Source organism: Scyliorhinus torazame, chromosome 12, assembly GCF_047496885.1.
Source record: "Scyliorhinus torazame isolate Kashiwa2021f chromosome 12, sScyTor2.1, whole genome shotgun sequence".
In the NCBI taxonomy this organism is placed as follows: domain Eukaryota; kingdom Metazoa; phylum Chordata; class Chondrichthyes; order Carcharhiniformes; family Scyliorhinidae; genus Scyliorhinus; species Scyliorhinus torazame.
The window spans coordinates 193,877,231-193,893,356 of record NC_092718.1 but is presented as its reverse complement, the minus strand read 5'-3'; the positions used below and the strand labels follow the sequence as shown (position 1 = coordinate 193,893,356).

Here is a 16,126-nt window from a genome sequence, read left to right as displayed (position 1 = left end):
TAAGACTATAAAACCATAAGACATAGGAGCTGAATTAGACCATTTGGCCCATTGAGTCTTCTCCGTTCAATCATGGTTGATACGTCCCTCATCCCCATTCTCCTGTCTCCTCCCTATAACCCCTGATCCCCTTATTAATCAAGAACCTATCCCTGACTTTGTTCCATCTGAGGATGTGTTGATCTTGCAACGAGAAGAATATGTTTTAAACCTACAATCTCCATTCGCAGGTGTGCAATTGTATTTGTAATGCATTGCTGATTGTTGCCATGGTGATCTCCCCCCCGGCGAAAGATCTGGCAATCAGAGATAGTGGGGAGCAGAGATGGCACGCTTGTGCTAATCAATACTGTATTCAATGCCTTCATTAATAAAAAAAAAGAACAATGTCATTAGTGTTGAGACTGCTTATGTTGTGAAAATACCGCTGTGCTCTACTATATGTTGTTTCATTTTCAGGAGGCACGGGAATATGAGGTTTCAATTTAAGGATGGACGTTGTTCACAGCGGAAAAGCCCTCTTGCCTTCTAGACAGTTGCTCAGCACTTCTCCCTCCTGTCTCTCACAACTGTTTGAAATCTGCTTTGCTTTCCGAAGCCTGTTCCTCCAATTGACTTTTCTAAGGCCTATTTCTCAAAACAACTGTTCTCTCCAACAAAGAACAAAGACTAACCGCACTTAAAATGTGTTGATGAAAATGTCAAATTGCTTGTCGAGTGAGTTTGAGTTAAGTAATAGGTGTACCTGTACATTTCTGTGTGCATTGTAGACACAGTCACATAGTAATTATTCTTCAATGTTTAAGAATGCCATCCCAGTAGATAAAGATAACCCAAATTATGAGCCTTTTACGACGTATTTATTCACTTGTTTTAAAATGTCAAATGTTTTGAAATGTAAAGTTGTGGTAATGAGGCACTTTTATCTATTTTCCCATGGTGCATTACACAAACCTTTTGGGATCAGATTAATTGGCTTTGTTTTTAGGGCTGGCTGAATTACACAGGCAGAAGCTAGGGGGTGATGGAGGCACAGCATCATTTCTACAGAAAATAAAATTATTTCTCCATTCTCACTGTGTGGACGCAAAAACAAACTATGTAATTAAAAAGGCAAAAATGATACGTTTAGTTGACTTCATCTGGTGGCTCACTATCCGTATAATGCTCCATTTCCCTTGTCGGCACAGAACGGAAGATGTGATAACAGTTTATACTAATCATTGAAATGAATTGAAATAATATACCTTTTCCTCATATTGAGCCTGAATTGAGGGCCATGACGATGCTTTGTCCAGAAAAGGTTACGTGTGACTATTTTGTAAATGCTGTAGTACTACAAGAAAATAACCTTGCTCGATATAACTAGCACCTACAATGTATAAAATGTTTCAATCAATTATACAGTCAGAGAAATGGGATAGCGCAGAAGGAGACCACTCTGCCCATCATCCCTATGCTGGCTCTTTGAAAGAGCATCTATGCTTAGTCCCAAATTGCTGATTTTGTCTGTACCCCTCTAAGTTTCTCATCCTCAAGGACCTGTCCAACTCCTTTTCAAAATGATTTATATCATCAACTTCCACTTCAATTATAACCCTTCCTTATAACTGAAGTACCCCATCACTGGTAACATTCCAGTAAACCTTCTCTGTCCCCTCTCTAAGGGCTCTGGATTTTTCCTATTGCCCAGTATTGTCCACAATAATCCAGCCTGAGCCTCACCAGTAACGTATAAAGTTCTAGGTTTTTAAAAAATATTCTATTCCTCCAATTATAAACCCAAATAACTCATATGCTTTCTTTAGAATTTTATTGGCTTGCCATGTTACCTTCAAGGTTTTGTGTATATGGACACCAAGGCTTCTCTGCGCATTCACACTAATCCAATTAATACAATTATAACATACAGGGCACGATTCAGCCATCGTGATGTGCCTGTCGCGGAGCTGGGCGTGATGGGTAACTCCCAGGAAAGTCCAAATCAGGCTTCCTGCCAGCCATTTTGTGGGTCACCTGACTCCCTATGCCCGGCGCAATCTGGGTCACATCCGCGCTGGTCATGATCCAAATAACAATGTTTAAATGAGCCATTAGGCTCATTTAAATATCCCAATGCCACATTCACCTTGTGCCCAGGAATCAACGCCCAGGCCTGCGAGGCCTCAACCAGGTGCAATTAGCACTGGTTTCCACAAGCATGGACCAGGGATATTGGCACTTTGGAGGATCCTGGAGGCCATTAGAGTCTCCAAAGTGGCCAGGGATAGGGCAGGGTAGTACCAGGATGTCCATGAGGCAGGATCCTCATGTGCCAGGTTGGCACTGTCAAGGGTCAGGGCCTGGGGTGCCATGCCCATGAAAGGGGGGGGGGGGAGTTTGAGGGGTTCGCAGAAAGGTTGAGGGATGAAGGTAGTGTCCTGAAAGGAAGGCTACTGAAAGGGGGGTGGTCTTGAAAGGGGCAGTGTAGATATCAGGGAAGCCTTTCAAAATGGCTCCCTGATCTGTGAGGAGTGGTCCTGCTGGCGAGTTCAGTTCCCCAGCGCCGGAAAAATTTCAAAGTGTGACCTCGATCGGGGAAGAACTCCCCGAGGCTCAAAAAAACGCTAAGTGCCTTTGAAAAGTGGTCTCCACCTCGGCATAGCAGCCATAGCGAAACACCCCGCCAAACATCCCCGAAACCACACTTTTACATTTTTCTGGTGAATCGCGCCCACTGTCTTTCCATGTTAGTGCTTCCAAGTACACCACTTCACACTTCTCCATCTTGAACATCTGCTATAATTTTGTCATCCTGCCTGTTATCTTCCTGAAGTCTATCCTCTTTACCATTTATTACTTTTCCAGGTTTCATTTCCCATCTGACAACGTTAAAGTGCATCGAAGAATAGGTCATTCATAAAAATTGAAAAGAATAATGGACCCAAACCTGATTCTGGGGAACATCCCTGCAAATCACCTCCCAATCTGAAAAGCATCCGTCCTCCACCATGCTTTTCGCTTCCTGTCACCTAGCCAATTTTATATCTCTTTAATTCTGTGCGCTTTAATCTTTCTTGAAGTTTTCTGTGTGGCACTTTGTTGAATGCCTTCCAAAAGTCCATATATACAATATCTATTGGACTAAGTTGATCAACCTTCTTTGTTACCCCATCAAAGAATTCAATCCAGCAAGTTGACATGATTTACCTTTAACAAACCCATGCTAGCTCTCCTTGACTATCCCATGCTTTTCCAAATGAAGGTTTATTTTGCTCCTGATAATAGTTTCCAATAACCTCTCCACCACCAATGTTAGGCTGACTGGTCTGTAGACCCCTGGTTTATCCCTTTCCCTTTTATTGAATAGTGTTACAATACAGCATACATCCATAATATATCCAATTGCCACTTACAGTTTATGGCTTACACCTTAACCTAACAAATATATCCCACTCACATACAGATATACAAACATTACTTTTGCTTACTGGTTTGCAAACAAACTAGTTTTATTTAATATTTTATCATGTTTGCTTCTATTTGTAAGGTTATACAACTGTTCTCCTATTTCCTTCTATAATCTCTTGTATGCACATTATATCCCTTTCTTAAGGCATCTCCACAGGCCCAAATAAAGTTGCACCTTAGATGAAATTCTTGTCCAGATTGAGTTAGGATCCCTCTTCTAGCAACTTTTCCTCTTTCAGCTTCAGTGAGATGTGGACCCATCCCCCGCCACTCATGTCAGCAGTTGAGAACGTATTGATCAGGCATTGAGTTGATCATGCTGTCAATTGTCTGTCCACTGTCATCTTTTCCCATGCAGAATAGTTTACAAAATTCCCATTGACAGGAAAAAGATTAATGACTGCCACCGGCCATTCCTATAGACATGATGGCACACTCCTTAGACTTAAATAGAACAAAAGTGCAACTAGCTAGCTCTCTCTTCTCATAAGTAAATTGTATGTATTAGACCACCTTGACCCGCACCCTATAAAACAAAACACAGCACTGCAAACATTTCTTCTTTTTATAAAAGAGTATCACATCTGCAATAAACATTTTTTTCTGAAAATGTGGCAAAGTGCCTCTTGATTCACTGTGGTTGTGGTTTGATAGACATCGAGTTGTATTTTACCTGCCCCCTGGGGATGGGTTGGGCGGTGGAAGGCCTCATAATATGGCATCGGCGGGGGAGCCCAATAGCTTCCTGCCGTCATGGGATGTTCTCGATGGTGGGAATGTCAGCGGCACAGCCGCCCGCTGATCGGAGATGGGCAGCCAATTAACTGGACAATTAATGGCCATTTCCCACCCCCATTTTACCAGCGCAGGATGGGCTGTCGTGTCAGGGGACGGCCAGGTGGACCAACGATGGCCTAGCAGCAGATTCCCGGAGGGCAGGCAAGGGAGAGGTCTTCCTTAATAGCTGAGCCATGACCCACGTTGTGGCCCTCCGGTGACAATGGCCACTTCTGCAGCATTGATGCCGTCATTCGAATGTTCACCCTTCCAATTGTCAGGGCGAGCGATTCTTGTATTCCAGGCCCTACTTGGCTGTATGTTTGAGGAAATTAATTAAGTAGTTACCAACTTTAGTAAGCTACATTTAGCAACATTTTTGGGGCACAAAAATATGAAAGGCAGAAACAGTTATATGCATGTCAGAAAAGGAGGGCATGTAGTAAATGGTGTAACCAAGCAACACGGAATGCATCTAAATGACAGCTGATTGACTCCTCTTTGTTAACAACTAATCATTCTGCCAAATCATAAATCTTGCTGGTTTTGAAAACGTTGCTTAATACTGTATTATGGTTTCGTTCCGAATAAGATTCAAAACTGTTATAAAATGGATTACCTGCAGTAATTTGAATGCAATTTGGTGTCAAGGAGGTTTTACTTATTCACAGCCTGGGAACTTCTAATTACACAATGGAAGATGTCCGCTCCAGAACAGCTAAAAATATTCTCTTACAGCTGGTAAGTTATATGTTTGCAAGTCAATTAAGGCAGCCATTGCTAAATTCTGAAGTAGAAACAAAACTGTTGGAAATGCACAACAGATTTGTTAGCATCTTAAGAACCCAAAAGTTAGGTTACTGCATGAGGAGTAGATTATTTTGTTGGAATATTGCTAGTTCTGCTCTATCCTTTCTGTTTTCAGGTGCTGATGGATGTGTTATGTGTTGCCAACATTTACAGAGTTTCTTTTAATACAATTATTATATTCTTCCTGGTTTAAGGAATGAGTTTTTAGCATTTTCCAACTGAGTAATTAGATGGCTTTGAAATTCTTCATTCCAATGGGGAGGGACTAAAAATAAAGCTGTGTTAACCTTATTGAATATGATTTCCACCTTGAGTATTCCTCAGGAATACTCTTGGTTGCAGAGAATTTTTCCCCCCCCCTTATTATTGGGTGGGTGGGGGTGGGGGAATTAGTGCTTGGAGAGATGGAGAGAGAAAAAAGGGAGAAAAGTGCTTTTGGAACATCATAGATCATAGAATTTACAGTGCAGAAGGAGGCTATTCGGCCCATCGAGTCTGCACCAGCTCTTGGAAAGAGCACCCTACCCAAGATCAACACCTCCACCCTATCCCCATAACACAGTAACCCCACCCAACACTAAGGGCAATTTTGGACACTAAGGGCAATTTATCATGGCTAATCCACCTAACCTGCACATCTTTGGACTGTGGGAGGAAACCGGAGCACCCGGAGGAAACCCACGCACACACGGGGAGGATGTGCAGACTCCGCACTGACAGTGACCCAAGTCGGAATCGAACCTGGGACACTGGAGCTGTGAAGCAATTGCGCTATCCACAATGCTACTGTGTTGCCCATCAAGACGTCTTGCAGAATTGAGCTTACAGCAATACATGTATGCTTTTAGAGACTTGCATTTATAAGCATCTCTCTTTCAGAAACATCTTAAGGCACTTCACGTAAACTAGAATGAAGCACAGTTTTTGTAGACTCTTGCTGCCATTCTGCACACAGCGAGATCCAATGAACAACAATGCAATGAACGATCAGTTAATCTGTTTTTGATGGCATTCACAGAATCACAGAATAATTCAGCCAAAGGAGGCCCTTCGGCCCATCGAGTCTGCACCAACACATGAATAACACCTGACCTGCCTACGCAGGGCACTTGGCCCATAGCCTTGAATGTTATGATGTGCCAAGTTCTGGCAAATGGTATTAGATAGGCAAGTCAGGTGCCTCTACCACCCTCCCTGGCAGTGCATTCTAAACTATCACCATCCTCTGGTTAAAAATGATTTTCCTCAAATCCCCCCTAAACCTGCTGCCCCTGACCTTGAACTTATGCCCCCTCGTAACTGACCCTTCAACTAAGGGGAACAGCTGCTCCCTATCCATCCGTCCATAATCTTGTACACTTCAATCAGGTCACCCCTCGATCCTCTCTGCTCCAGCAAAAACAACCCAAGCCTATCCAACCTCTCTTCATAACTTAAATGTTCCATCCCATGCAACATCCTGGTGAATCGCCTCTGTACCCCCTCCAATGCAATCACATTCGTCCTATAATGTGGTGACCAGAATGGCACACAGTACTCCAGATGTGCCCTCACCAAAGTTCTATACAACTCCAACATGACCTCCCTGCTTTTGTAATCGATGCCGCGATTGATAAAGACAAGTATCCCATATGCCTTTTTTATCACCCTATTAACCTGCCCTTCCGCCTTCAGAGATCTATGGACAAACACGCCAAGGTTCATTTTGGATAAGAAATCCTTGGTACTCTTTCTTTTTTTTTAGAAAATATTTTATTGAAGCATTTGTCATTTTCACAGTTTAACACATTTAACATCTCTTAAACAACCGCGCGGGCCGATACACGTAAAGAAAGAAAAAACAACCTGCAGAACAACACCCCCACTCTCCCCGTTCTATTCCCTAGCTGCCCGTAAACTATATTCTCCCTCCCGTTGTAACATTGCCATGCCTCCTGTTTTCCTCCCCCCGCCCCTGCTTTTTCCCACACACCCCCCCGCCCTTACCGCTGACTTATGATTTTCCTTGAAGTAGTCTATGAACGGCTGCCATCTCTGGGCGAACCCTTGAATTGATTCTCTCAAAGCGAATTTCATTTTCTCCAGGCTGAGAAACACTGCCATATCGCTGACCCGCACTCCTAACTTTGGGGGCTCCGAGTCCCTCCATCCCATCAAAATCCATCTCCGGGCCACGAGGGAGGAGAAGGCCAGAACACCAGCCTCCCTCCCCCCATGACCCCTGGATCTTCCGCTACCCCAATTATTGCCAATTCTGGACTCAGCGTTACCCTTCCTTCCAGGACCTCGAACATAACGTCCGCAAATCCCTGCCAGAATCCCCTCAATTTTGGACATGCCTAGAACATATGTACATGGTTCGCCGGGCTACCCCCACACCGCCCACATCTGTCCTCCAGCTCCCCAAAGAACCTGTTCATAGGGCAGCATAATGGCACAGTGGTTAGTGCTGCTGCCTCACGGTGCCGAGGTCCCAGGTTCGATCCCGGGTCAACGTCAACGTCCGTGTGGAGTTTGCACATTCTCCCCGTGTTTGCGTGGGTTTCGCCCCCACAACCCAAAAGATGTGCAGGGTAGGTGAATTGGCCACGCTAAATTGCTCCTTAATTGGAAAAAATGAATTGGGTACTCTAAATTTTAAAAAAAGAACCTGTTCATCCGGGCTACCGTCATGTGGGCCCTGTGGACCACCTTGAACTGGATCAAGCCAGGAACCTGCCTCCGTACAAAACCCCGTACCGAAACCCGTTCCCGCCCAGCAACACAAACTCCTCCTCTACTGCCTCCAAGGTCGGGAAACCCTCCTGAATGAATAGGTCCCCAAGTCTCTCAATTCCTGCCCGCCGCCATCCCTTGTAGCCCCCATCCAGCCTCCCCGGGGCAAACCGGTGATTGTTACAAATCGGTGACCACATTGACGCCCCCTCCAATCTCATGCCTCCACACCTTAAGGGCTGCCACCACCACAGGGCTCTTACAGGATGCCACTTTCACTCGCTCCCACACCAACCCCTCCCCCACTACCCACTTCCTGACCATCGATATGTTGGCCGCCCAATAATAGTTAATAAAGCTCGGAAGGACCAAATCCCCCTCTCCGCGACCCCATTCCAGGAGTGCCTTCTTTTCTCCCGGAGTTTTACCCGCCCACACAAAACCCAATATCGCCGTGTTCATTTTCCTGAAAAAAGCCTTTGGGATAAATCCCTTTTCATTTGATCCACTGCTTTGTCCAGATTTAACCTAGAAAGGTGCCTCCAATCCTTAGCCATTTGAATCCCATCTAAAACTCCCTTGGTACTCTTTCAATGGGCAATCTTCTTTGAAATAATGCCATGATATCTTAATGGCCACATGAATAGGCAGATGGGACATTTTAATATCGTGGGATTAACATCTTGTTCAAAAGTCAGCAGCTCCAATCTCACAGCATTCCTTCAATACTGGAGAGCCAGAGTGATAATATGCTCAAATTCTGAGATGAAATTTCAAACCCACTACCTTCTAACACAAATGTTCTATGTAGGGCAACCTGCTGTAAGTTTTTTAAAGAATGTGCAATTTGTCTGATGGTTGCTGTACTTGCAGGAAGAGCATTGAATTTAATTTAAATTCAGGAAGCACTGGAATTATCCAGTAGAACTACTGAGGATGCATCCTGTGGAGAGAGAAGCAGATTGAAACAGATTGCAGTTCATCGACCGGAAATGGCGGGCAGAATTTTCCCAGGGAGGCAGAGGCAGATTCAGAGTTGGGCATGCTGAAACTTTCACACAGGAGGATGTCATGCCAATTGCCCGCCGTGTTGCCTCCGCTGCGGGGGGTTTCCGCAGGGGATGACGGTCATCCGCCTGGGAGCAGTAGACGGGCAATTAAGGTGATTAGGCAAGCACTTCAAAATAGGAAAAAACAGTTAGGATCAGTGCTCTTATTTCCCAGTTTTTACTGGTGTTCCAATTTACAGTATACAAGACCAGTTCGGACCAGTAACCTTTCCCCGTTTTTAATGGGTTTTTTTCTTTCTGGAAGGTCTTTTGGCACATCTTTGCGATTTTGTGAGAGGCGCACAGATCCCACACCTGGTTCAGCACCTCTATCTACCATCTCTGAGTAGGTGCTTTGTCGGACATCTGACATTATTAACTGTGAGCTACTGGAAACGACTGCACAAACAAGGAAACTGTTCCAAAGTGCTTACATGGACAGCAGGAAAAGTTTTTTCCCTCTGTGCCGTACTCGCCGTCAGCAACTGCCTTTCCTGCAGCAGCTTGGCCGATACCAAGGGCTGTCTCCTTCTTTATCAGTGTCAAAACTGCCAGGTTGGCCACTCCATGTAACAACTCCTTTCTGGGCATTGTGTGTGGTTGTTCTTTCCTGCAAGGTGCAGATTCAGTGTTAAGACAGCAATTTTCCCATGGCAACATAATAAGGTACGTTGACTTGTAATGGTCCTACCAATTTACTGCTCATGGGTTTAGCACACCATCCTCCAAAAGCTAATGTGCTGCGAGCCCTGTCCTTGGGTGGGGAGACAACACATACACACATCAGATGTTTTCCCACACGATGGGTGCGATCGAGCGGCCTTGTCGCGCCCGACTCAGTGAGGCGACGAAGGCATTAAATCGACCTTCGGAACGCCTCGCGAGATTTAACGAAATCTTGCAAGACTCGCCGGGCGAGTTCCAGATGTACATATTTAAGTGAGCCATTAGGCAGATTTAAATATGTCGGCCGCCCAATTCACTCAAGGCCCGGAAATGAACGCCGATGCCTGGCATTCCCCTGGCAACCAGGCACCTTGGCATTGTCAACCTGGCAGCGCCACCCTGGTACTGCCAGAGTGCCTGGGTGCCACTGTCAGGCTGGCATGGGCACTGCTAGGGTGCCAGACTGGCAGTGCCAAGGTGCCCGGCAACCAGATTGCCTTTGCCAGGGATTGGGCCCGGGGATGTCCTGTCCTTAAGATGTGGGGTGAAGGGAGGCTCAAGGACCCCCTAAGAGGTAAGGTGGGGCAGTGGGTTGGGGGGGGGGGGGGGGGGGACATCCAGAGGCCCTGATGGAGATTCCAGCGAGGGCTGAGAGATTGGGGCTGCATTTTAAAATGCCACCCCGATCTCTTCCTGCACTGCCGAGCTCAGCTTATCAGTGCAGGAAGTGAGGTAAGTGCGGCCTCGGTAGGGTGTTCCTGACCAAGGCCTGCCAAAGAAGACCCTGCTATACACACCCAAAACAGGGCTCTGAGCTTTCTTGTTAAATCAGACCCCTCTGCTCAGAGGTGGGCTCAGCGTGCATTTACTTCATGTCTGCCAGCTGGGGGTTGCATCTTACTCACCTTGGCTGACCTCAAAGTGCCTAAAGTGCTTCCCTCAAACTGTTCACCATACTGTGACTGCTGAACTTTTGAAAGACCTCCTCCTGTCACCCTCGGTGAAGTAAAATGCTCCTGTAGATCCTTACCACCTCCATCAGGACCTCTGGGCAGGTGTCACTGAATAGGGGCTGGTTTAGCACAGTGGGCTAAATAGCTGGCTTGTAATGCAGAACAAGGCCAGCAGCATGGTTCAATTCCCGTACTGGCCTCCCCGAACAGGCACCGGAATGTGGCGACTAGGGGCTTTTCACAGTAACTTAATTGAAGCCTACTTGTGACAATAAGCTATTATTATTATTATTATAGGGGGCCAGGACGAGTGGGGCAGGCACCTTTCCATATTCCGTGGTGTTGCTCTCTGCTCTTTTGCACTCTGCAATGATACAGTCTGCCTGCAGCCACATCAATAGCTGAGGGGCGACCATTAAATAGAGATCACCATGTCTAGCTCCCATCTCTTGCATATACCTGGCATTCCTAATTAACCATGATGTGGAGATCGGCGTTGGACTGGGGTGTGCACAGTACGAAGTCTTACAACACCAGGTTAAAGTCCAACAGGTTTGTTTCGATGTCACTAGCTTTCAGAGCGCTTCCTCCTTCCTCAGGTGAATTAATGCTTTACCTGAGGAAGGAGCAGCGCTCCGAAAGCTAGTGACATCGAAACAAACCTGTTGGACTTTAACCTAATTCCTAATTAGACATGTGATCAGGGAGGTAAAGCACTAATTGGTCATGTTACACACCAGCTCTGATGTTAAACGCGAAGGTACCCAAAACCCAGAAGTGTAACTTGGAACACCAATTATTAGTGGTGTATATTTTCAATTTGGCATACTGTGAGAAAAGATATGCAAACCAGGGGGGTATAGTCCAGTCATTTTGTGATAAATCAGTAAAGAATATTCATTAACTTAATAGTTAACACATGACATGAAGGACACTACAACAGTACACTTAACTACATAAATGGCTATCCACACACAGTATTTCATGAAGTTACTCCTTTGCTCCCAACTACCTAAGTTACCTAAATTCTGAGATGCACCTTGTTCCCAAACAACATCCAAAATTATTTAACTCTATGAGCTAAATCCAGCAGATAATTGCCACGCACAGGTTATTTGTCGATGTTTGGGAAACCCGTCTCCAATTTCAGCAAAGGGGTAACCTTCTTGGTTCGGGCTTCTGATTTTAACCAGCTGCCCTTTTGGCAATAACTTGTTTTTGGGGGAGAATGTTTTCTGCAGCTGGGTGTGGCTGTGATGGTAGCTGCCTCTACTATGCCCCTTTCTCCAGTTATTGTGCCGTGGATATATCATTCGTTCCCTTTGATGTTACCCACCCTGTGGACCAGGCTTTTTAGCATCTAAGTGCCAACTCCCTTATCTCTCCACTTTGAAGTTATTTCTTCTATACCCCATTGTTTTCGCCTAGTCACATAGCTAAAGACTTGCTTTTCTCACTGGTATGCAAATTTGCATATCAAAACACCCTTTCAGACAACTGCCCTAATCAATTCCCCTTTTTTATTTCATTTGATTCCAATTTCATTTTTTAATCATTATGCTCCCCAATTCTTAACAATCACATGATGCAAAACTCTGCCAAACATGGTGCAACTACCTCGAACAGGGTGGGAACTGGAAATGGACACAAAGCCTGGTTCGCACCCCTTTCCACTACCAGTGGAATCCATCTCATTAACTCTGTTTCTCTCTCCACAGGTGTTGCCTGATCTGCTAAATATTTCCAGAATGTTCTCTTTTTAATTTCAGGTTTTCAGCATCCACAATATCTTGTTTATGCACTGAATTGAATTTATTGAACTGTTGAATGTTATAAATATCTAGCAATGTAACTTTTTAATAGATATTTGGCACCGAAAAGTGCAAATCCACATGGGCTTGGGTATCAGAGGCAGTTTGAACAATGTTATCTCATTCTAGGATCTGACTTTGAACTGAATGCAGACAGGCAGGATGAAAGTTTCTTCCTTCTGACAACTGTTATGTTATCCAAATGAAATGATTCTGTATCATCTCCACGCATCACCTGGTCAATTTAAATGAATTTTCTGGAACTAATGAGGCAATCATAACCACTTGGCAGCTGTGAGAATTCCAGTCGAGCCAGTAGGGGGTGCTCTTCTGCGAATAGTGTTTGGCATGTTCAGGAGAAATTTAACTTAAAGCTACTTCCGATTTGAATGTGTTTGATGCTGGAGAATGAAGGCAGACAGGAAAACAATGTCATTCCCCAGTGGGTGTTCTTTAGTTTAACCAGCAAAAACAAAATAAAGAAATAGAGAGGAGAGGGCATGCAAAATCATTTCCGTGTAGTTCTGTTATAAATATTGTTACAAGATCATCTTTGCTGATAATTCTGTGCTTGTACATTGGCAGAGCAGTGTATGTGTGAAAAGGAAACAAGGCATTGTTCTGTAACAGATGTTTACGTGGACATTGCATTTCACGGTGAAGTGAAAATTTGCTTCAATGGAAATAAAGGGGCTGGTTTAGCACACTGGGCTAAATAGCTGGCTTTTAAAGCAGACCAAGGCAGGCCAACAGCATGGTTCAATTCCTGTATCAGCCACCCCGAACGGGTGCTGGAATGTGGTGACGAGGGGGCTTTTCACAGTAACTTCATTGAAGCCTACTTGTGACAATAAGCGATTTTCTTTCAAATATTGGGAGGAAGGTAAAGAAGGTGCTGACTCGCTAATCACCAGTTTTAACACGGCACAAAATTAAGATCTGCCTCACTGAATTTATTTTGTACTGTCAACATGTAAACTTGCATTTATATATGCCCTTGAATAGAATGTTTCCCTGCAGCTTAGACTGGCAGCTGTGCCAGAATAGGAGGGAAATAAGAAAGATTATAATATAACCTCCCCCCCCTCCACTTCGGTGGGATTCTGTGTGAGCTCACAGTGTCACGTTAGTCATCCAGTTGACAAGAAATGTTAAAATTCAAGTTATAATATTTTGAATGGGGATTGGGGGAAGGAACACTGTTAATTAAGGGTTATGTTTGCACAGGGACGCAGTTCCTTTAAAGACAGTGAAGTGGAATCGCCCAACCTGCTTAAAAATGATTTGGAATAAACTTTGCAAAACCATTCATACCCCCATTTATACCATCATTAGTCAATGGAAAATCAAATTGTGGCTGCATTATACATCTTATGAGTTTATTCCATTGTTTTAAAGTAGGAGTTCTCAACTGAGGCTCTGTGGTCCGCTGGAGTCACCAAATCACATTACTTCAAGAATAAAATCTGCATAAAACCCCATTCTTTGAGCAGGGTCAACAGAGAAAAGCATGAGACTGATCACTGTCAATGTCAATGGTGCCCGATTTATTACTGATAATAAGACCTTAAAACTAGCTGCATGTTTTTTAAGAGAAAAGTTTACATTTCATACTAGGCCATCAGTTTTTGTGTCATTGACAAACTTGGCTCGCTATTGCATTTTCTAATTCATTGATAAATATGGTCAATAGTTGAGGCTCCAGAACAGAGGACAAGAAGCAGGAGGAAGATCAAGCTGGTGCCTCCAATGCCTGACCCGCTGATTATATTACTTTGATCAGATCAGCCCTAAATTCTAGCGAATATTCGAGTAATCTTTCCTTGTAACATAACCCCTGTAATCCAGATATAATTTTAGTAAACCTACGTTGCACTCCCTCCAAAGCCAAAATGCCCTTCCCAAGGTGTGATTTGCCCAGATTTGCTCACAGTACTCCAAGTGGATTCTAACCAGGGTTTTGTATAGCTGCAGCATAACCCCTGTGTCTTTATATTCCAGTCCTCTAGATTGAAAGGCTACATTCCATTAGACTTTTTGATTATTTTTTGCACTTGTTCCTGGCATTTCAAGGACCTATGCACCAGAACCCCAGATTCTACAGAACATACAGTGCAGAAGGAGGCCATTCGGCCCATGGCGTCTGAACTGACCCACTTAAGCTCTCATTTCCACCCTATCCCCATAACCCAATAACACCTCCTAACCTTTTTGGACACTAAGGGCAATTTAGCACGGCCGATCCACCGAACCTGCACGTCTTTGGACTGTGGGAGGAAACCGGAACACCCGGAGGAAACCCACGCAGACACGGGGAGAACGTGCAGACTCCGCACAGACAGTGACCCAGTGGGGAATCGAACCTGGGACCCTGGCGCTGTGAAGCCACAATGCTAACCACTGTGTTAACCTGCTGCCCCTTAGAAAACTTTAGAGCACTTAGAAAACAGTGGCAGGATCGGACTGAGTCAGCATGGATTTATGAAGGGGAAATCATGCTTGACAAATCTACTGGAATTCTTTGAGGATGTAACTAGTAGAGTTGATGAGGGGGAGCCAGTGGATGTGATATGTTTGGACTTTCAGAAGGCTTTTGACAAAGTCCTGCATAAAAGGTTAGCATGTAAAATTAAAGCGCATGGGATTAGGGGTAGTGTATTGAGATGGTTAGAAATCTGGTTGATGACAGGAAACAAAGAGTAGGAATTAACGGGTCTTTTTCCAATTGGCAGGCGGTGACTGGTGGGTTCCGCAAGGATCGGTGCTGGGACCCCAGCTATTCACAATATATATTAGTGATTTAGATGAGGAAAAAAATGTAATATCTTCAGATTTGCAGATGACACCAAGTTTGGTAGGAAGGTGAGCTGTGAGGAGGATGCAGAGATCCTTCAGTGTGATTTGAACAGGTTGAATGAGTGGGAAAATGAATGGCAGATGAAGTATAATTTGGAGAAATGTGTGGTTATCCACTTTCAGAGCAAAAAACAAGAAGGCAGACTATTATCTGAACAGCCATAAATTAGGAGAGGGGAATGTGCAACAAGACCTGGATGTCCTTGTACAACAGTCACTGATTGATTGAATGATTGTTTTATTATCACATGCATTGACGTACAGTGGAAAGTATTTTTCTGCAGCCAAGGGAACGTACACAGTATATACATAGTAGACAAAAAGAATAACCGACAGAGTACATTGTCAAATGGTACATCAGCAAATAGTGATTAGTTACAGTGTGGAACAAGGGCCAAAAACAAATACATGAGCAAGAGCAGCATAGAGTGTCATGAATAGTGTTCTTACAGGGAACAGATCAGTCTGAGGGAGAGTCGTTGAGGAGTCCAATAGTTGTGGGGGAAAAGCTGTTCCTATGTCTGGATGTGCGGGTCTTCAGACTTCTGTATCTTCTGCCTGATGGAAGGGTCTGGAAGAAGGCAATGCCTGGATGGGAGGGGTCTCTGACAATGCTGTCTGCCTTCCTGAGGCAGTGGAAGGTGTATACAGAATCAATGTGGGGGTGGCAAGCTTGTGTGATACGTTGAGCTGAGTTCACCACACTCTGCAGTTTCTTGCGATCTTGGGCCGAGCAGTTGCCATATCAAGCTTTAATGCAGCCAGATAGAATGCTCTCTATGGCACATCTGTAGAAGATTATGAGAGTCGATGCAGACATGCTGAATTTCTTTAGCTTCCATAGGAAGTAGAGATGTTGTTGGGTGAGTATGCAGGTACAGTAGGTGTTAAAGAAGGCAAAGAAGGTAAATGGTGTGCTGGCCTTCATAGCGAGAGGATTCAAGTACAGGAGCAGCGATGTTTTGCTGCAATTATACAGGGCCTTGGAGAGGCCACACCTGGAATATTGGGTGCAGTTTTGGTCTCCCTATCGGAGGAA

The 16,126-nt window shown here is 44.6% G+C and overlaps 1 protein-coding gene across 1 annotated transcript in view; it reads left to right on the top strand.

Moving 5' to 3' along the window:
- sez6b (seizure related 6 homolog b) overlaps positions 1-1,125 on the top strand; it is a 1,259,716-nt gene extending 1,258,591 nt beyond the window's left edge. The window contains exon 17 of the mRNA XM_072469583.1: positions 460-1,125. Within this exon, the coding sequence (XP_072325684.1) occupies positions 460-489 (30 nt within the window). The 3' untranslated portion in view covers positions 490-1,125. The remainder of the gene's footprint in view (positions 1-459) is intronic.
- The last annotated feature ends 15,001 nt before the right edge of the window (positions 1,126-16,126 follow it).